This window comes from Triturus cristatus, chromosome 1_2, assembly GCF_964204655.1.
Source record: "Triturus cristatus chromosome 1_2, aTriCri1.1, whole genome shotgun sequence".
In the NCBI taxonomy this organism is placed as follows: Eukaryota; Metazoa; Chordata; class Amphibia; order Caudata; family Salamandridae; genus Triturus; species Triturus cristatus.
Window position 1 is genome coordinate 1,065,255,573 of NC_140580.1, and position 21,073 is coordinate 1,065,276,645.

A 21,073-nucleotide genomic window follows, 5' to 3' on the forward strand; every position below is an offset into this window, starting at 1 on the left:
TTTGGCTAATTTGTTAGATTGTTGTTTCAGAATTTCGAAGAGTTTCTTTGTCTATTCTTGGCCTTGTCTAGTTCTGATCTGAAAAAGTCTTTTTTTGATTGTAGGATACTTTTATTGTAGGAATTTCTCGATTTCCGGAGAAGTTTAAGATGATTGGGGGAGGGATGTTGCCTCCATTTCCATTCCGTTGATCTAAGTTTGCGTCTCTCTTCATTTAAGGCTCTGCTGAACATTGGGTTTTGTCTTTATCCGGAATTCTTTTAAGTTTTGGTGGAGCGGCTTGATCGAAGACTTTGGTCATTGAGGAGTTGTAGTGAGCTGTGAGGTAGTTGACGTCTGACACGTTATTGGGGGGAGTGAGAGCCTCCTCCCAGTGGGAGGCCAGGTTGTTCCAATCGATGTTTTTTGTGTCTCTTATCCAATGTTTTTTCTTTCTTTGTTGCGAGAAAGTTTTCTTGTAAGTTGATGGAATTTGGAAGATGATAATGTGATGGTCTGACCGAGAATGATTCAATAGTATTTTGTTTAGATATGATCTAATCAAGAGTGGCACCCTTTGAGTGAGTTGGCATTGAGATAACTTGGGTCAGGGAATGGTCTTCTAGGAAGGTTTTGAGGGCGTTAACCTGCTTGTCCAGGGGGTTATCCCAGTGGAGATTGAAATCACCCGGGTATAAGTCTTTGGAGTGAGCGGAAGAGTTTGAGGTAATAATTTCCATAAGCTGTTATGTGAATTCAACATTCGAACCTGGAGGATGGTAGAGTACATGTAGTTTGTGAGAGAGGATACTTGATGATTTAACAGAAATCCCCAGGTAGTCTCAAGAGACTAGGGGTTCCAAGTGAAATTTTGAGTTGGTGATGTCGGAACGATGTATGCAGGCTAAGCCTCCGCCTGTCTTGTGCGTTCTGTCTAATCTAATGATGTTGTAGTCCAGGGGGACTAGAAGGTCTAGGCAAGGGGAGGATGATTCATTGAGCCATGTTTCTGTGAGGATGATTATATCCACTTTCCTATTGAGGGCAAGATCGGCGATGTCAGAGGCGTGTTTTGGGGCTGAGCGGCAATTCAGTAGAAGGCAGGAGAGCCCGTTTGAGGAATTCTTTACAGTTGGCTCAGGGTTCTCGGTGTACGCGGTTAATGATTGATGTTATTCAGGTCTATTCCTCTAAGTCTTGGATGTAAAGTTCTGCTTGGGTCGCTAGGGACTGGGAGTATAGCGTGTTCATCTTTATTTGTGGAAGGGCCAGCTGTAGTTTCATATAGCCGTAGTAGTGTTTGGATTTCACGGTCCGTTAAATTGTTGGAGAGTCTGCATGTGCACAAGAATTGATCGGTTAGAGGTAAGGGGATAGTTTTTATTCCCTTCTCGACTGTTGCTAGGGAATTTTCAAGGTGTTTAAGTGTAGAGAGGGTGTTTTCAGCGAGTTGAAGAATGTTTCTGATTTCTAGGATAACGTTTTGTAAATTTCGGACGGTGATGAAAGGATGTGTTTTGGGAGAATCTTGATAGGGCGGGGGGAGCTGAAGTTGGGTGTTGAGAGGGGGGCGTTGTTGTTGTTGTTCTTGCTAATTCTAGATGAGGGAGTCGCTCCGGTGAGTGAAAAGGGAGGATGGTTGTTGATGCTTCTTTCAGCAGATCTAGGTTGAGGCAAGGGTCGTAGATCTTCCTGAGGTGCAGATAGGGTGGAGGGAGAAGTAGGGTCCGGAGGTACACTGGGTCGTTGATGGACTGGCTTTTTAAGGCACAGAGCTGATGGGAATTGTTCATGCTACTTTCAACAGTTCTGGAGGGGTAGGGGGTTGTTGATCCTCAGGATGAGCTGATAGGGTGGGGGGAGAAGCTAGGCCCTGACGTACAAAGGATGGGTTGATGGACTGGCTTTTTAAAGCACAGGGCTGATGATAATTGTTAATGCTACTTTCACCAGTTCTAGGAGGTGTAGGGGGTCATTGATCCTCAGGAGATGAAGGGCTGGTAGGAGTGGTTAGGTCCTGAGAGATGCTGAATGTGGTGATGGTGTGTGTTTTAAGGGTGAAGAAGTATTTGTCGAATAGTTCTAGGTCCTTAACTGCTTGAATGAGCAGTGTGCCATTTTTGTAGGATGTTATGTTCAGTGTAGCTCTGAGATTTTGCGCGGGTGTCATAGTAATCCTAGTTCCGTAGGGGATATTTTTATGTTCCTGGATATTTAATAGCTTGGAGAAGGCCGATCGCGATTTTTCTATTTTTCTTGTGAAGAATATGAGGTTAATGAGTATAGTGCTTTTTTTGGCATTAAAGGCGGGATCTAGGAACAGGGTATCTGTTTTTTTCTGAGCAAATTATGCTTGAAGGTTTTAGAGGCATTTTTCGATAGATTGGGGGTATTGAATAGAGTATGCGCTGTTTCCATCCTGTATCATGTTAGGTCCCACCATGCTGTGAAATATCCTTTGTACCGTGGGGGAGTGATCGTAAGACAAACAAACCGTTTGAGCTCCGGTTCTCAGATGGTTGTTAGAGGGTGTTAATTCTCCTTCTGTGGGTAGTTGTTACAAGGCGGCTGTTAATACTGATAGAATTCGAAGGAGTAAAAAAATAGATTATAATGAGAAGGCTGCCGTTTAGTTAGGGCCCCTAAAAGGATCGAAAATCATATTTGGCTTGGATGGTTTTAATGCTGATAAAGATGAGTAGGGATAAAGAAATAGTCAAAAGAGATGGCTGCCGTTTCGTCAGGTTCTAAAGCCGGATGTATGCGTATTTGGTGTTGATTGTATAAGCAATTAGCATTCAAAAAAGGCGTGTGAGGCTCCGTTGTTTATGAAAGTTCTTAAATTCTCCTGGAACTTCTCATGCTCCCTCAAGACTTCCTTCTGATTGACTTCTTCATGCCTTGACCTTGAAGGCTCACCTAATACCTTTGTGTCCTTGCTGTAACTCACCAGCCTTCCAAATTCTCTAATCTTGCTTCTTCCTAATCTTTCCACATCCTGCCTGTCTCCTGCTGGTCTGATGCCTCCAGTTATTCTGACCCTGATGATTCTGGTATGCTCCCAGGAATATTTGCAAATCGCTTTCATGTGTTGTGAGGAAAATTATAAACTATGAGGATACAGGTGGATGATGGTACAAATGAAGACAAATACATGACAACAAGAATCCAAGGACAACTCCAGCATTTCAGAAAGAAACAATGAACAAAAAGGGTGTAGAACAATTGGTTGTGTGTATGTTAACATTAAAGTAGAAAATCATGACAAGTCAGTGCCTCAAGCCCAATCGTAGAGTGACCTTCCTAGAATAACCTGTGTGTTAAAGTGGCAAACTATGCTGAGAGGTCTAACAATATATGTATGCACTTTGAGGTTGTCATAAATGAATATGAGTAATATCAATATGCACATTCTTTCACCACAGTATTATGCAACCATTTGGCAAGGTACAATGAGCTGAAACTTGGGGGGAAATTTCCTGTGTCCATCAAATTCAGAGAGTGAAGTCACAAATGCCTCTTTAGTGTAGTGTTGCATGCTGTAAGAGAGCTGCTAATAAATCATAGAGACTGCTATTTAAGAACTGATTCTTTTAATTTTGAATTTAACTCTGTGTGGTGTTACAGTGTTGTGTGTGAAGAGGTTTTGACCTCTTCACAATCTAAATATATCTGAGAAAAAGGAATGGAGTTAGTAAATTGAGAATGTGATCAGTGGAGGTGCCACAATAGCTTCAAATGATATGAATTTACAACAGCGTTTTTACTTGTGAAATAATGAGCTCAAAAGGTGACTTACATCTTTCTTTTCAATTATATGTCCCTTTTAATGGCAATACACATTCCAAAAGGTCTTCTTCGTGTATAAAAACTGGTAGAGGAGTTTTTCTTTTCTGGCTTCCAAGTGCCCTTATTTAAGGAATACCACAACACTGATTGTGGCACCTATTATTATTCTACCCACCTAAATATTTGTTTTCCTTAATTACATAATTTATTTAGTGAAAATAAATTGTTTGAAAATTTTGCATTCAATATGGAGCCAATTTGCTCCGAACAATACGCAGGGTTTAGAAAACTGTCCAAGAATATTTGAGGCAAGATGCATACCATAGATCCTATACCATATTGTGTAATAAATTGTGATGTTAATTCTATTCGGATTTAATAAGGTTTAACTAGATAAGTTACTATACTAACTTTAGAATTTGAGCATTTTATATGCCACTGCTCTTTGGAATAGTAGTTTCTAGCATACCATCTTCTATAATAAAAGATCACATTTAGTTATTAATAGTGTAATGATGTCTTCCAAAAGTGTACATCAACCCCTTCATAGTATCAGACCTGAGCCTGTAGTGCATTGGGCCATTTCTTGCCTCCAGGCACCAGTTTTAATGTATCCATCATTCTCAGTACAATAAGGAATCAAAATATCCCACAGATTAAATAGTAGCAGAAGAAGGACACACCATGGTCAAAGTCTCCTTTTGTAAACTGTAATAGAATCCTTCATTTCTAGTCTCAATGAGAGAATGATGGCTCAGAACTAAGCAGGAATTGTTCCAAGAATACATGAAGAAAATCCCACCTCCTGAATTATCAAAAACTCCTATCGCCAAATCTAGGCTCTATATTATGGGCCAAGCACATACAGAGTGCATACTCATTTTAAAGCTGAAGTCTATCCTCTACTCAAATAGGAATGTGGTGCTGAAGAGAGAAGAAATAGTAATAGATAAAGATGGGCTCTAGGACAGTAAATACAGTCAGTTGTACTTTTTGTTGAACTTCAGTTCAAAAACAAGTTTATTCCGGGTGTCTTAAATCAGGTTGTAGAACTCAACTATTCCTTTACACCTGCGTGCAAATGGTAAAAATGTATGGCATTATGACTACTGCTCATTGTTCCTAAGCTTTTCACTTTTCAGTAAAGAAATGAAATGTGTTGTTCAGTAATACTGCATCCTTTATACAATAAAACTGCATCACAGCCCAGGCATTCTGTGCTGTATTGACACCAGCAAAGGGTTGTTGACAATTTGAAAAATTGGACAGAAGCGTGCATCAACAATCAAGCTTGCTGGTGTTCTTAATTTTATAAATATTAAACCCTCTAATTCTTAAGGTGAATCCATCATGCTAATGGTAGTCCCTCTCCAAGATACACCCTCCTAACTTTGCCCAGAATTCTAAATGAGCCTGTCAGTGCGCAGAATTCCCTGTAGATTAAGTGCCAGATGTTTAAAATGTTAATATGTCATGCAATCCTTCCAATTATAACAATCTTCTTTATTCTTTTTCTGCCTGCAGGGTCAAGATGGTCCTCCAGGTGACAAGGGAGATGATGGGGAATCTGGCCAGCCTGTGAGTATCTTTGTCATTAAACATTATGGAAGTAGGGCTGACCTGTCGCTGGGTGGTAATAACAATTCAAGCATCACTTGGCTGTGAATGACCTTAGACGTTGCTAGAGTCAAAGCAATTGTGAACCTCATTCCTTAATGACATACCCCTGATAGATCTTTTTCTTTTTCATTTCAACCATTGTCTAAAGTGTCTCACAGCTTCCACAGATCCCATCTTTGAAGTAGTCTAGAGTTGTCTTACATTTAGACTTCCAAGTCATTTCCACTCATTCAATAGTTGTAGAGATTGCTCTGCTTTGAATCAACAATATATTTGTATGAAAAAAGGAACATATCACTATGTAAGATTTTGCCACAGTACCAATTTTTAACGATATTGCATTCATTTATTTCAACCCCATTAATGATATTGATTTTAGAAGTTTCAAAAATATATTCTGCTAATCAATAATTATGAATAATGGGTGGATACCACATTTAAGGCAAGAAACTGATGTTTTTGTTTGGTTTGATGCTTTTTTTAACTTCATGAAATCAGTTTCAGATAGGGCCAACAGAGAGCCAAATAGCTATAGAGACATAATTCATTGAAACAATATGATTGGACGCCCTATCAGCACAAGGCAGAATGGCCTTCTTCCGTGAACAAAATTGTACCATTTTCTCTGCATTCCATGATGTTTAATATTCTTAGAATGGATGGATATGAGTTCTTCTGCAGTCATGACATTGTTGATGTTGCTTGATGTTGCTTCAAATTGTGCGAAATATGAACACTGTATTTTATCTTTTCTATTCTTTAGGGATCTCCTGGTCCAACTGGTGAACCTGGTCCATCCGGCCCTCCAGGAAAGAGAGTATGTGATTTTTTTAAATTGAGAAACAGTAAAAAGGATTTTATTGCATAGCCCTAACAAAATCCATCCCAGTGTGGTATCTAATTGGTTGTGGAGTCTGTCTGTCTGAAGGACTAAGTTTGAAATCTATGGTCCCAAGTCAATGGTGGCCTTGTAGCCACTCAAGGAGCAGTTCTGTCAGCCCATTGCCTATAAGGCGTGCTATTTTGTTCTAGAATGGAGAAACAGCAATATGTCTCCTCATCACTCTGCAGAGTGAATATATTCCTTAAATGTCATTTGGTAAAATTGCAAAGTTAAAATTCGAATTTCTAGAAAGTTACAGTTTTAGACAGTCACTGAATATTCTTTTTCTAAATCTTGTTGCTTAAGTAATTGAAGTTGGAGGAGGATAAGGAGGTTACAGCAGTGGGATGGTATATGTAGCCTGCATTGATTACCAGATTAGAAGCACTCAATCGATCAAACAAGACAAAGAACCCTGCTTTAGAACATCATAAGTTCTGTGTGGCTTGTTAGGACTGTTTCAAATATCTAGGCCAACGAACAAGAAAAGCATCATTTTAGAAACCCTTTTGAACACTTTTGTTAGCTTGTGAGATATAACATTTCTTCATGGGATAGTCTTGCAAGATTTTTAATTGTCCATTAGTTTCCCTGTGATCAGTGTTAGCTAATGCAAAAAAGGGAGGCCTGGGTTGGCATATATACCTTAGAGGATGGGGGAAAATATAGGAGCATGCAGCTTGAAGGACCATTGTCCTGGAAGAATGCAGGGTCATGTCTGCCTCTCTTTTGTACGCACTTTCTTTGTTTCAAAAGCATGAGAGTGCATTGCTCTTCAAATATTAAACCCTAAAATAATATTCAGACTATTATAAAAGAGTATACAATTGTAGAGATGTATCTTATGCAATCAGTATTCTCACCCTAACCCAGAAGGCCAGACTACTTACTTATATTGCACATATTAACAAGTGCAAGAACAAACTTTTCCACTGGTGAGCGTAGATGATATTTTTGTATAGGCATCAGTACAAAATTGCTGAACCCCCTGCAATAACAATAACATGGCCTCTTGTCTCCAGAGAGGTCTCTCAAAGAGGTGCAGCTATATTCATATTTTTTGTGTATTATTTGAACCCAGCGATTGGGTGAAAACATATTCTTCTGTTCATCATGTTCCCCACTTGAATAAAAGGATTTAGACACTTTCTTTCCTTTCTAGGGTCCCCCAGGCCCAACTGGTCCCGAAGGAAGACAAGGAGAAAAGGGTGCAAAGGTAAGGTCTGTTGAATATATCTGGTAGAAATTTTACTGAAATAAGAAACCTTAGCATAGGCAGTCAATATTTGTTGAGGTCAGGCATTTGTTCACCTTCTTCCCAATCAGCTAATAATCTAAGTCTGTGAACAAAGTTTAATTTATAATTGTTTATACTAACTTCATACATCTATTTTGACTATAACATAATTCACTGTTCTTCAAAAGAGCTACTAAAATGGATCTGCTGACAGAACATATCCTATATCTTCACAGGGTACTAAGCTGTTTTTTTCTTGCTCTTAGGGAGAGTCAGGTCTTGAAGGTCCACCTGGGAAGACAGGGCCCATTGGTCCTCAGGGAGCTCCTGGTAAACCTGGTTCAGAGGGTCTTCGTGGATTGCCAGGATCTGTGGTAAGTGTGGATGGAGATTTTGATTTTGAGCACGTGAGAAATAGGGACAAAGTTTGACCAAAAAGTAGACATTTTGAGTGTTATTGGAATTTACATGTGTATGCAGAATTGCTAAAGAATTTGCACTGGCAGAATCCAATGATTTTAAAAATAGTATGCAAGATATTATAATGTGTGGAAAATCAACTGAATTTCAAACTTCTGCCTAATTCCACAGTATGTTAGGAAGAATTCCAGTGCAATATGATTTAGATCCTTCTGTGTAAAAATCTGACTGGAAATTAATAAAAGTGACAGCCAGGTAAATCATTTATACAAATAGCAAATTTAAAAAAGTAATTGGTCAAAAGTAAAGCTGAGTAAACATCGTTGATCTTGCACAGGACACTGTGTAGAGCTGACATTTACTTAGATGTTGATATGAGAGCTGTACATATCTCCAAAAATACCTCACAACTTCCAAGAGCAGAAATTGGTTAGAATATCACACCAACATTCAATGCAGTACAGATGTGCCAGTTAGGTGTGTGTCTATGCTATCACAACAGCAACCAAAGCTTTAAAAATAAACAAAGCTTTGTGGAATATGGTAGTGTATGGCCTCATCTAAGATCATATCAGTTTCTTATTTTATAACTAAACTTTTAAACATTTTAGAAAACAAAAAGAAAATAGTCAGTCATGACCGAACCCTGGTAATGTGTTGCAAACTTTCTAACAAAACAATGGTTTAAATATAATGTTTCAGCTTTCAATCCATTTAAACTTTTTAGATAAGCAATTTTCAATTGCAATCCTACTAATTTTTGATGTTTTTAATTAAGGAAATGTGTGTCTACAAGCATTGATCAAATTACTTGTACTGTCTCATTATACAAAAAAATCAATAATTAGAATACCATTTTTGTGAAAGGAAATGTATTATTTTATAGATATTTTGTTGCCAATTTTCAGACAATTTTTTTATCATTGTATGTTTTTTTCAGGGTGAACAAGGTCTTCCTGGTTCTCCTGGTCCAGATGGTCCTCCGGGTCCAATGGTAGGCAACAGTGTAATTTACAAAGAATGACATTTGAGCTCACTCTGTCACTGAGCTTCACTGACAACTTTTGTTCTTTTCATAAAGGGTCCGCCTGGATTGCCCGGCCTCAAAGGTGATTCTGGTTCTAAAGGAGAAAAGGTAAGTTGATGCAACAACAAAATGACCTAGTTGCTTCTTTATGAGGGTTTTGGTGCTCTGCTCCCTGCCTCTAAAGACATGATGGGCGAATTCAACATTTCTACTTCAGGAGAAGTAGGACAGCACATAACAAGATGGAAAGCTACACATTGAACATATAAAGTTAAAGCAGTCAAATTAATGAAATGATGTGTAGAGTGGAAAATATGGAAGTAGAATGGTTGGTAGCAGAAGTGTCAATTAGCATTTATCTCATTTATGATTTGTTTGGTTATAGTGTTGATGGTAGAGATTAGGGAACCAAGTAGTAAAGGTCTATGTTATGGTAGCGAGGGGTAGTGAGGTTATCGATTACTCAGGATTTCTGGAAATCTGATGTGGTTGAGTAGAGTTTAGTGTGGTTGTTAATTAGAATGTGTGATTGGTAACAAGGGGCAATAGGGTAGAATTTCCATCAGTAGATCAAGCAGATTTCGAAGACACTGTGAGTTGAGGGACAAAATAACTGGAGGCAGTGTTAACACCTGAGACATTGTAAATGCAGCTCATGGTAATGTGTGGTAGGAGTGGTGTTGAGAAATCTTTCACTGCACTGCTCATCCTAAGCAAAATCAATGTACCCCAATTTCTTGAAGAGGCACATTCGCTAATCACCATGCAAAAACGGCAGTACTTTCTCAGCCAGATATTTTAGTGTTCTGACTTCAATATTTATTGCTGACCTGGAAGATCTAATATATTTAAAAAGGAGAAAATAATGTTCAATGCTTGGTTTGTTGTTTTCTAACAAATGTGGCTGTATCACCAGGTAAGGCCCAAGGCTACAGTTTGTGCGTGTGCATTTACTGCTCTTGTGTGCATGGTGCAGAACAAAGCTGCCCTCAATCACTGATGCAGCACTTGTATTAACTCTGTTAGAGCAGACATGGCAACATGGATATTAGGAGTGGTATTTAACTACACACTCTGTATTTTTGTGCGGATTGCCCTCCCATACCTCTCAAACAGTGAAGTGGCTCTAAAGTAGCTGACACTTGAAAATGAGGGCAGCAAAACTTGAGTTAGTGAAAGCTAAATCAGAATGTAGAAGAATATATATTGGAAATGTAGCTGGTTCTTTGAGTATTTAAAGATGATTTGAAAGTGAGGAACCAACAATAAGATATGAAAATATTTCCATTCACAAATGTTTGCTATTAATACGGTCTAACTATAAATGCTCTTCATACATTCAAGGAACATGTGACTCACAGTGTTGTGTTTTACCTTAATAAAAATCAGGAATGTTCGAAACTCACTTGGGCAGCCAGCCCTGCTTATGACTAGAGAGTGTGCAAATGTTGTTCAGGTATTTGACAACCTGCTAAAGCAATGATTTAAGAAGAGTATAGTCAGCATGACAAAATAAGCAAGTGCATCTCAGAAGATTTGTGTGTTGTGCAAAGTCTGTTTTGAAAATTATCATTGTAGTTGAAGAAAGAGCATGAAACAATACTTGTGTTACAGAAGATGACCTCAAAATGGAGAGGTCAAATTGTTGGAATTGGAACTTGTACTAAGACAGCACAATAATGATGATTTGAAGTGATGAACCAGAAGTGACAAACAAGTGTTTGTTACCTTATATTAATCTGCATTTCTTATGTTATATCTGTTTAAATGCATCCAAGTCAATCACGTTTCAACTTTAATGTAAAGTAGTGAGTTTACCCACTCTCTTAAACTTCCAGACATGTAAGTATTTAGGATGATGGAGATTCAGTACTTTTTTTGATTGCAACAACTGATACATGAAGTGCATAATGTGACCTTGATATTTATGGACTTGAATGTAATAATTATATTGTAGATAATAGATAAGTATGCAATAGAAAATTTCACCAGACTGTGGAATTTCAAGACACATTCCAAACAAGACATCCAGTTGATGTACAATATGAATTGTGCAACAACTAACAGTTATGTAGGAGATTGGTTTCGAAATTGTTTTCAAATGACCCATGTAACAGAGCTATGACCACAGGAGACAACTAGTTTACTGTAAACTCATAAAGAAGAAGAAGTTGGTAACTTCAAACCCCTTGTTCATCACACAAAAAACTTCAAACATCATCAGTTCATACCTCTGTTCTTCTGTCTCACATATAATGGGAATATTATTTAATCTGCTTAGCACAGGGTTCTTCTCTTTTCCTTCTTTGGAATTGTAGTGCTCCACAACTTGTTTCTGAACCAGCCAGATACTTCCAACACAGTTTCACTAAATAAAAATATCTGCTCATAATTACTTAAAAATTTCATTTTCAGGGTCACCCGGGTTTGATTGGCCTCATTGGACCTCCAGGAGAGCAGGGTGAGAAAGGTGATCGAGGACTCCCGGGTCCTCAAGGAGGATCAGGTGCCAAAGGAGAAACGGTAAGTAACAATGAGCACTGCATTGAGTAAAATGTGATGTGTGGTAGAATGATAGGCACAAGAAGTGATAGGGAATTACATATCACAATGACAGATACAAAGAGTGGTATTTGAGAAGTTCTACAATGGAGAGTACAGTGAGTGATATTTTGTAAGTGGTATAGTGATAGGTGCATAAAGTGATATGTGAGTAAAACAATTGTAGGTACTAAGACTGATATGTGAGGAGTGGAATAATTGGCTGGTCTGTGACTGATATGTTATTGATGTTGAAGTATGTGATACAGTGAGTGATACGTGATGAGTGGTACAGTGGATTGTCTGAGGAGTGGCAAAATGGGTGTTCTTGTGAGTGATATGTGATCAGAGGACAGTAGTGGGTAACATGAATGATTCTTGAGCAGTATAATGGAATGCATCAAGAGTGGTATATCAGGAGTGGTGGGATGGGTGGTGTGGTGAGAGATATGTGATGAATAGTAAAATAAATTTGCAACGTGATTAGAAGGTAGGCATAAAGATTAACATAGTATGAGAGAACCAATGATAAGCATGATGATTGAGAAAGGAGCATGCTAGGATTCTTTGGCCTTGAATGCTAAATTAGTGACAATACTACCAAGTCTGTTTGTACCAATTACATTATTTTTAAAATGATGGTACCCTTAAGAAAGATGTCACCAAACTGCAGTCATAGTTAAAGGAAATCATGAGCATCAGAATATTGTAATAATAAACAAAAACAACTGTTGCATTAAATGTTTTATACAACCCTTTTCTTGCTAGTTATACATAGTTGTAGTGAGGCCTCTGTTGCAAGAGGGCCAAACAGAAACCCAAGTCTGGAAAATGTTTGACATAAATCAAAACCTCATATAAAAACACTCTTGCCGTCTCTCCATAAATAATGACTAGGCAATTTGACTAAAGATGATTTACTTGCTGTTTTATATTTCAAATATGCATCAAAGTAAAACAATTATATTGTTCTGAGCTATATTTCTTCATTATCCTTCAGGGTATTACTGGTCAGTCTGGTCCTCTAGGTCCTCCTGGGCCCCCTGGTCTGCCGGTAAGAAATTTCTGTCTTTCCTTTTTTTAGCACTTTGTTTATTTTCTGATCTAAAAAACATTTTGTTTCTGCAATTATTCCACTGTTATATATGGGCACAATAAAAAAGAACAATTATAAAACGAGCAGTATCAAGTGGCTATTTGTGAACTCACATTCTTCCATAGATTTAGGTGGATTGTGGCAATCTTCCTCTACAACTACAAAATATGGGAGGGGTCAATCCATATGTATACCGATGACATATATGTGGATCGCAACCTGCTGTCAAATTTCTAGTTATTATAATTGTGGTTGCAAGGTTTTTCTTCAATGTTTGGAGAGTTGTAAACATGCTCAGAATATGTCACCTACCTGCCATAAAAAGTGAAAGGGAGGAAAGAATTAGCGATTTCATGGAGATAATAAATTAAGAGTTTGAGAAAGGTCACACTTTAATGAAAATATTGTATTCTAATGGAGTTATAATTGGGAACAGAAGAACGTCCGCACATGACTTCACCAGTAATGTCTTCACATGTTTCCTGTTTTGATATCTAGGGTGCTCCTGGTCCCAAGGGTGCCAAAGGCTCATCGGTAAGTGCATACAGTAGTGGTCTCTCTTGTCTTATTTTGTTTTACATGGTACTAAGCATAGACGATTTGTACAAGGACAATAAATAGAACGGACATTTGGAAGGGAAGAGATTCACTTTAGAGTTCAAGATATAGAGTCCTGACTTGAAATCTGAAAAGAAGGCCAGTGGTTTGGGGGAAGGCCAATAGATTTGCAGTGATCTAAAGGTAAGCCACCAGAGATTGAAGATTAATCTAAATGTTACAGGTAACACTGTTGTGTAAAATGTTGCAGTTTAAAAATGATCTATTGTCTTGCTGCTGAAAGCTTGATGTCCATTTGATCTGTATTTCTACCTTAATTCAGGCAGGTTTTCTACTTTGAAAGTGAGATTTACATGAATTGAGATTTCCATGAAGAAAGTATGTCTAATAAAAAAAAGACATTTGTTTGCTGTTTCTTAATATGTATTTTTAACATTTTACATGTATTTATTTGCACAGGGTCCAACTGGTCCAAAAGGTGAAAGTGGAATTCCTGGCCCACCAGGTCCTCCAGTAAGTGTGTAAACATCAATTTTTTCAAATACGTTTTAACCTTGTGACTTCTCACTATTTCACTGAAGCACCAAATGTGCTTTCTCCTTGTACTCTTGCACCATATGGTTTGTATCATGTTGCATGGGATCTTTACTAGAGGTCATATCTTCATTCTGAACCCTATCAGGATGCCATCTAACCCTGACTGAAGCAATTATGATATATCAAATACAGATTTTTGATATGTTGTTTCTAGGAATATTAGTTCTTTTACTACAGTTAGGATTTGAGGCCATAAAGCCAGATTTGATGTTTTTCATTAAAAATGGAACAAAGATAACCTTGCATTCTGTTTCACCACACCATTCACAGCTGGAGAAATGTACTGGGTGACTGTGTGTGCACTGCAGAACTCATATTAGCTCACACATGTAACATTACCCTGCATCAAAATTAAGAACACAGGTTCCTAGTTTTGAATGCTGAGAGCTTCATATTATCTCACAGTAAAGGGTCACTCAGAGGGTAGTGGAGCTAGAGCTCCTCTGTAAGTTGTCTGAGCTCCCACCCTGCCGAACTTTCCATTTTCCAGCCATTTTCTGGCATGAAAACCCTTGACCAATAGCTTATCCACCACAGGACTCCTTTGTCACTGTGGCAGGAGCCATGAAGCCATAAAGCCATGAAAAATATAGACCAGGGCCACCACACTAATTTTCCTTACCTGAGATCGCCATACTAGGCATGGTGGTTCTGGGCGGGCATGATCATAGAATTATATCACCGATATGTAGAGTGTAAACATCTTATGCATCAGAGAATTTTTTTTCAGCTGAAAGAAACCCATGCTTTGGGGTTTCTATAGTATAGAAAATAAAAGAATGGGGAACAAGCTGCTACAACATGGCAGCCTGCTGAGAATTTAGCTGTGCGTACAGTGCATCTGCTGCATAGGCAGATGCATGGTAGGCACAACAATTCCCCAGGTAGAAGTGAATTTGTCAATATGGTGGGTAGTCTTCTACCAAAAGGGCAGAGACTACGGCCTTCACCAACTCGGTGTGCTAGCGACCCATGTGCTAGAGTCTAAAAGGCCCTGCAACTCTGGACCATATTTACAAACTGAAAAGTTTACACATGCTATTTTAAATCCTTTCTCTCAATCATACTAGGATATACTGCAATTGTACCCTCAAACACAGCAGAATATCAATTATTTTTTAATAGCTAGCAGTTATGTACACTATGCAACATGAATGTACATTGACTCAGGTTTTCAAGTGATGAAAGTTATAGGACACTTCAACGTGACTAGCAAATAATCATAGTACTCAACAAGCTTTACACTTGTACATGGTTAAAAAAAAGTCTGCAAGCCTTACACTACCTCATGGGTAGTTAACCTGCTGAACCTTGCATTACCACTCCATTATGGTCTCTGTGTAACTCTGGGTTAGGGTCTTTGAAACCCTTCCATATGTTAAAAATAAGGCACACCTCAAGCATTTTCTTTTCTCACGACCGGAGGTACACTGACATATATACTAGCTAGCAGTTAAAAACACTGAGCTTTACATTGGCTCATATAAAAGATTAGTCTAAGCCTTACACTAACGTACCTTAGAAATAATTCAAGATAGTTAAACAGATCAGATTTATAATAGCTGCATGTTAGGAGTAGTGAGAAACATGCACTAGCTCATAGTTGGGGATACTTCCACTTTATACTTGTTAGCCTAACACTAGGTCACCTTAAAAGACATTGGAGACTTACACAAGCATATGACACAGTCCAATTCTAGACACATTCACATTTATGAATTTTTTGCCCTTACACTGGTTTTCTGGTAGAAACTTTGGGAGGCTTACACTGGCTTGTAGTTAGGATCATTGCTAGACATGGACTGGCTCATAGTTAGGGACTCTTCGTAACTCACAATGGGAGAAAGCTGCTGCACTGCAGGCTTAAAATAGTTCACAGTCAGAGAAGCTTAGTCAGAGAAACTTGAAAGCTTTATACTGGCTCACAGTTCTAAACATTCAAAGAGAAGTTCTAGCTCAACCATAAGGACACTGGGAGGACTTGAACAAGCTGCGAATTAAGGGTACTATGAGATGTACCACAATTCCAGAGCTAAGGGCACTGGATGATGTGCACATGCTCAGAGCTAGGTGCTGATGCAGACTTCCTCTCTTTAAATTTTGTGAGAGTTGCTCTTAGTAAAGTGGCTCCCTCAGCACCATTACCAGGTGTCCTGTATCCACTCTCCTGTAAATGAGGTCCTATACATTGTATTGGGCCTAGACTCTCTGCAAGTTTGGAAACTCTTCCTAAGTGTGTCATGTAAGAAACCCTCTCTTTCTCTTCAGGCCTACATTAACTCAGGGTTACAAAGTCTTCTGCGTGTAGCTGGTTAGTTAAGCCTAACCATACGATGTCAGTTACAAAAGCCCTTATTACCTAGTGCCTTAACTCCTAGAATAAGTGAAGAACATTTGTGTGTTCCTTGTATTTAAAGTAAGCTGTGCCATTTTGAGATGAAAACAGTGTTCCATGTTCTCAATTTGACAGTGGTATGTATATTCCCAGTGGATGAGGTAGCACAAATCTGTCTGTTACATTTTTAAGTTCCTGTGTGACCCACTTCCCCTTCAAGGCCTGGTAGAGCTAACAGATTGTAACATGAAGCAATATTAGTGTCCGTAGTGACATTTCTGATGATTAGTTGCTCAGGAAGCCAGCAAAACTGTTAACATTTTTGTTCCAGTCCTATTTTGGTTCTAGAGAAAGCACTGACTAACATTGAAATCTGGATTAGCCTTCCACCAGATCAAAAACGGTGAAAGCACAACATGGGCACCATGCAAATAGTTTAGCTATCCCCTGGACTTCAGGTCTGAATGTTCTTAAGCTGTCACCATTGAAAAGTACTAACGAAACATCCCAAAAAGTTGGAAATGTCAAACGCGCCACATTCCACAGAGTACTTGGACCAAACAGCTCCACCCATGAATTGTGTGGTTTCCCACTCCTTTTTCAAAAACACGAAGAAAAGGGAAGACAAACTCTTGTCTAATATTACAGCATATAATATATAGGCTTAGTTAAAAGAAGACTCAATATTTGTAAGATGTTCAAATAGAGCTTTAAAGCTACACCTACTTTTTGCTGCTTCGTTAATAAAAGTCCACCATTCACAGATAAAATATTTCTGTTAATATATAACCTGCTGTTCAATGAGTAGCATTTGTAATATTTTGTTATTTTCAATTCAAGGGCCCTCCGGGTGAAGTTATCCAACCTCTGCCGTTCCACTCCTCAAAGAGAACCAAACGAAACATTGATGCCAGCCAATTGGTTGATGAGGGCAACACCGACAACTACATGGATTACGCAGATGGAATGGAAGAGATTTTTGGCTCGCTAAACTCACTGAAACTGGAAATTGAGCAAATGAAACACCCTCTAGGCACCCAGAACAACCCGGCTCGAACTTGCAAGGACTTGCAACTTTGTCATCCTGACTTTCCAGATGGTAAGGACCACGTAACTAATATACCTTCTCATCAGAGCTTAGCATTAATGAAGATATCACCATCTTCTTAAAGCAGGGCTTCCAATGAAAAGCAAATATTTACATCAGTCATCACTTATAGCTTTCTTGTTGTCACTAAGAAAGTCTATGTGAAGTCTGGGTCGAGCATTTTACACGAGTGGTTATGCAAAGGCGCATTTGGTGCTGAAATATAGTGCTAAACAACTCATTTGCATTTCACATACTTATGTGTAATTTTGCATTCCAGAAATTTTGTATAATTATACAAAAGCTAATTATGCAAATGTCACCCCCCAAATTAGAAATATTGCTTATCTATCATTGCTGTAATTGTGCCTTTTTGTTAGGCTTAGAAAACAAGAATCTATTTATATATACCTATATATATATCTATATATATATATATATCCAACAAGCAATCAATCTTCCTTAGTTCAAAGACTGCGCCGAGCCCCAATTCTTTTTCAAATAGCGTGCTTTATTTCAAGCAAAAGGTCTTTGCTTGAAATAAAGCACGCTATTTGAAAAAGAATTGGAGCTCGGCGCAGTCTTTGAACTAAGGAAGATTGATTGCTTGTTGGATATGGAGGGGTCGCGACCCTGCCGGTAGCCCGCCACCTTTTTAAGAGGCAGAGATCAACGCGAACCGAGGTTTGAATATATATATATATATATATATATATATATATATATATATATATATATATATATATATATATATATATATATATATATTTATACACACACACACACACATATATATGATCAGTGAAACAGATTCCTAATGTAAGGTGTACGTTTTCACTTCTTTCAACTTTAGTTCCATAATCTTTCTTCAGAATGAGGACATGGTCAGGCTTCATGATTTTGTATTCTACTTGTTTCATATCCAAATCTAGGTGAATACTGGATTGATCCAAACCAGGGATGCTCCAGAGACTCTTTCAAGGTTTACTGCAATTTCACAGCTGGTGGAGAGTCTTGCATCTTCCCTGACAAAAAGTCTGAAGGGGTGAGTTATCAAATTAGTTTTAAGCAGCCAGGACAATCCCTTTCTCAAATATACTGATCTCTGATTTTGATTATTTTATGCCAGTAGCACAGTATCAATCAGTAACAAGATTCAAATCATCATCTGTGCTGATTCAAATAATAGCTCTTTTCAATAAGAATCTCAAAATGTGTTGGTAGGCTTCCCTATGTGTTACGTTACAGTCTCTGTATAGACACTTCATCATTGGTTAGGGAGGTGGGTGTCATCTTATTTGTTGCCCAATATATAGTCACAGATACAAAATACATCTACAAGTTCTTTTAAAAAACTTATTTCACCTTCTTTTATAAACTCATGTTTTTTTTTCTATCAGTAACTTTCTCAATGAGGCATTTTAAGTAATACTAACCGATTCTAGCCACACAAAAATACTGCTGCCTTGGAGAACCTCATTCCACAGTTGCCAGTACCCTGAAATATTCACACACTGTGACATTTTTCATATGATTTAGTTCACTGATGTCTAACGTAGGGTCAGATCTATGCCAGTCTTTTAGGACAGCCGCAAAAGATACATTAGCAAATCATGACTCTATATAGAATGCATTTCACAGAAAGGAGCTAACCAGAAAAGCTTGCTGGTATTTGGCCTGAACATCCCTGATCTAGTTTCTTTCACTTGTTCACATTATTTTCTGGCATATCATATAGGGACATTGACTGTTCATGACATTGGTCCCGATTTAGGTATTAGCGGAAAGGGTACTCCGTCACAACTTTAATGGTATACCCTTTCTTCAACCTGAAAGTCTGCACTATTCATTTAAAGTCTGGCAGAACTTCAGTTTGTTGACAGCAGAGACTACTCTGTCTCCATCACTTACATAGACTTCTGATGACCTGACAGAGAAAGGGCCATCTGAGGATTGCCCATGTGTTTGCCCGCCATCTTTACAGTGGGCAAACACATGGCTAATTTTATACAGTCTGTCACCGCCAGGTGAAACCTGGCTGTAAAGGTCAGGGAAAAAAGCAAAATGACCACCTCACCTTGGGAGACATATTTTATTAGCATACATATATCCTTTTTACATAGTATTTTTATTGACTATATAAAGAACTGATACAGCCGTTATTTTCTTTAAAATTTCTATCCAAAGTAGTTAAGATATGAATTCATGTATATTAGGTAATTTTGTAAGCAGAATTGTTATAAGCAAACAGTCATAAAGGGGATTCTAAAGATCACACAAGACATTACGGACAATGATCCTCATGAAATTAGATCTTGGAATTTTACATTGAAATCCCATTGACAGAGCAGACTATAATCATTACAGTTTAGAATTAAAATAGCTGTAGAAAAAGGTTTCCTTTGATGATACAGTAAGATTTTCAAGAGTGGACATTGAGGATTTTGGAAACTTCTCTAGACTAAGGGCTTTATTTAGAGGTTGACTACTCTGTCGCAAACGTGATGGAGTACCCTGTCTGCCCAACTGATGGTCCGTCCACCTCATTTAGAGAAGATTGTACTTTCAGCTTTCTATCGGCTGTCCCCCCATTGGCTCCGATCTCTGAAAATGATCTTTGACAGCCCAAGGGAGTAGGGGCCATCGGAGTAAAGCCATTATATCACTCATTCGATTTAGAATGGATGATCTGAGGGTTTTTTGTATCTGTCACCACTAGGAAAAGCCAATGATGAGTGGCAAAAACCTCTAATGGTATAGGGGTATTAGTACTTTAGTTTTTCAATAAAAATATATTGCATTTTTTTAGAGTTTATGATTGAAAAACAATAAAATGCAAAACGTGGGCGACCAATATAACTGACCAAATAATTTGTGCCGTGACAGGAATAGTGCTATGATAGTTGTTCCTGTCAAGGTGCAGAGATCGCTACTGGTCAATAGTGAGCTTCAAATTTGGGAGACGGTAGGCTGTCAGGGTGCAGGAAGTAATAGTCTCTACCATCCTGACAGAATACCATCCATCAAGCACTAGCTCTTACCCCAAGATTCCAGTGCCAGTAATGCAACAGCATTTCCCGGACAACTATTCTTAGGTCATCAATCCAGTTTCATACCTCAGTTTTTTTCAGCACAAGTGACTGAAAGTTCAGAACATCTTATTGCCTCCCAATACACAATAAAGAGCAACAGATGACTACAGACTTAAAGGATTTTTTCAGGGGATGACGGAATTTCAGAGTGGAGAAAAAGAAATTGGTACAGGTGCAAATGCACATTTCCTTTTCCACATAATTTGCTCATGTGTATTTCTCACTTCGTGAATTTCTTTATGTGCAAATCCTGCTAACTAGAGGTCCTAAAAGAACTTACAACTGTCCTGGATTTCCAAAGTACTTGCACACTTTTTGTGACTCCCCAAAAAATCAATTGGGTCATATTTCTGACTACTTCCAGTTGGAATTTTGAGTCAAGCTCATAAATCTAATAAAACCTTGGGTGGAAGCAAATGCAAATGCATTTGAAAACCACCCTAGTTCTTTCTTAAGTGAGGTGAGCACACCAACATCATATCAATAAAGCGATGAAGATCTATTTATTTAATGTAACTGGTAAATTGAGCATCAACTAGATTTAATCCATGCACCTATGGAAGGTGATGGACTTGGTTGACAGATATCCCAATGTGATTTGCTGTTTGGAGAGACAGCATTTGAAGGACATAACCAAAGAGTGTAATTGATTCACATTTCATAGTTTTGATAAAGTCAACATTTCAAAGGCAATTTTGTGTATCTCTTGCAAAAAGGGAGGATTCCTCTGCCACATTAAATTAGTATTGGTCAGCGCTGACTGGCTTTTTTTGTCAAAGACTCTTTTTTCCACTGTCATGGTGCCAGGTGCA

The 21,073-nt window shown here is 38.3% G+C and overlaps 1 protein-coding gene across 2 annotated transcripts in view; it reads left to right on the forward strand.

The window, feature by feature from the left end:
- LOC146868662 (collagen alpha-1(V) chain-like) overlaps positions 1–21,073 on the forward strand; it is a 469,251-nt gene that overhangs the window by 433,495 nt on the left and 14,683 nt on the right. For both annotated transcript variants that reach the window (XM_085612768.1, XM_085612776.1), the window contains exons 52-63: positions 5,293–5,346; positions 6,152–6,205; positions 7,434–7,487; positions 7,775–7,882; positions 8,869–8,922; positions 9,010–9,063; positions 11,371–11,478; positions 12,497–12,550; positions 13,091–13,126; positions 13,610–13,663; positions 16,923–17,181; positions 18,102–18,214. In XM_085612768.1, coding sequence (XP_085468894.1) covers positions 5,293–5,346; positions 6,152–6,205; positions 7,434–7,487; positions 7,775–7,882; positions 8,869–8,922; positions 9,010–9,063; positions 11,371–11,478; positions 12,497–12,550; positions 13,091–13,126; positions 13,610–13,663; positions 16,923–17,181; positions 18,102–18,214 — 1,002 coding nt within the window. The remainder of the gene's footprint in view (positions 1–5,292; positions 5,347–6,151; positions 6,206–7,433; positions 7,488–7,774; positions 7,883–8,868; positions 8,923–9,009; positions 9,064–11,370; positions 11,479–12,496; positions 12,551–13,090; positions 13,127–13,609; positions 13,664–16,922; positions 17,182–18,101; positions 18,215–21,073) is intronic.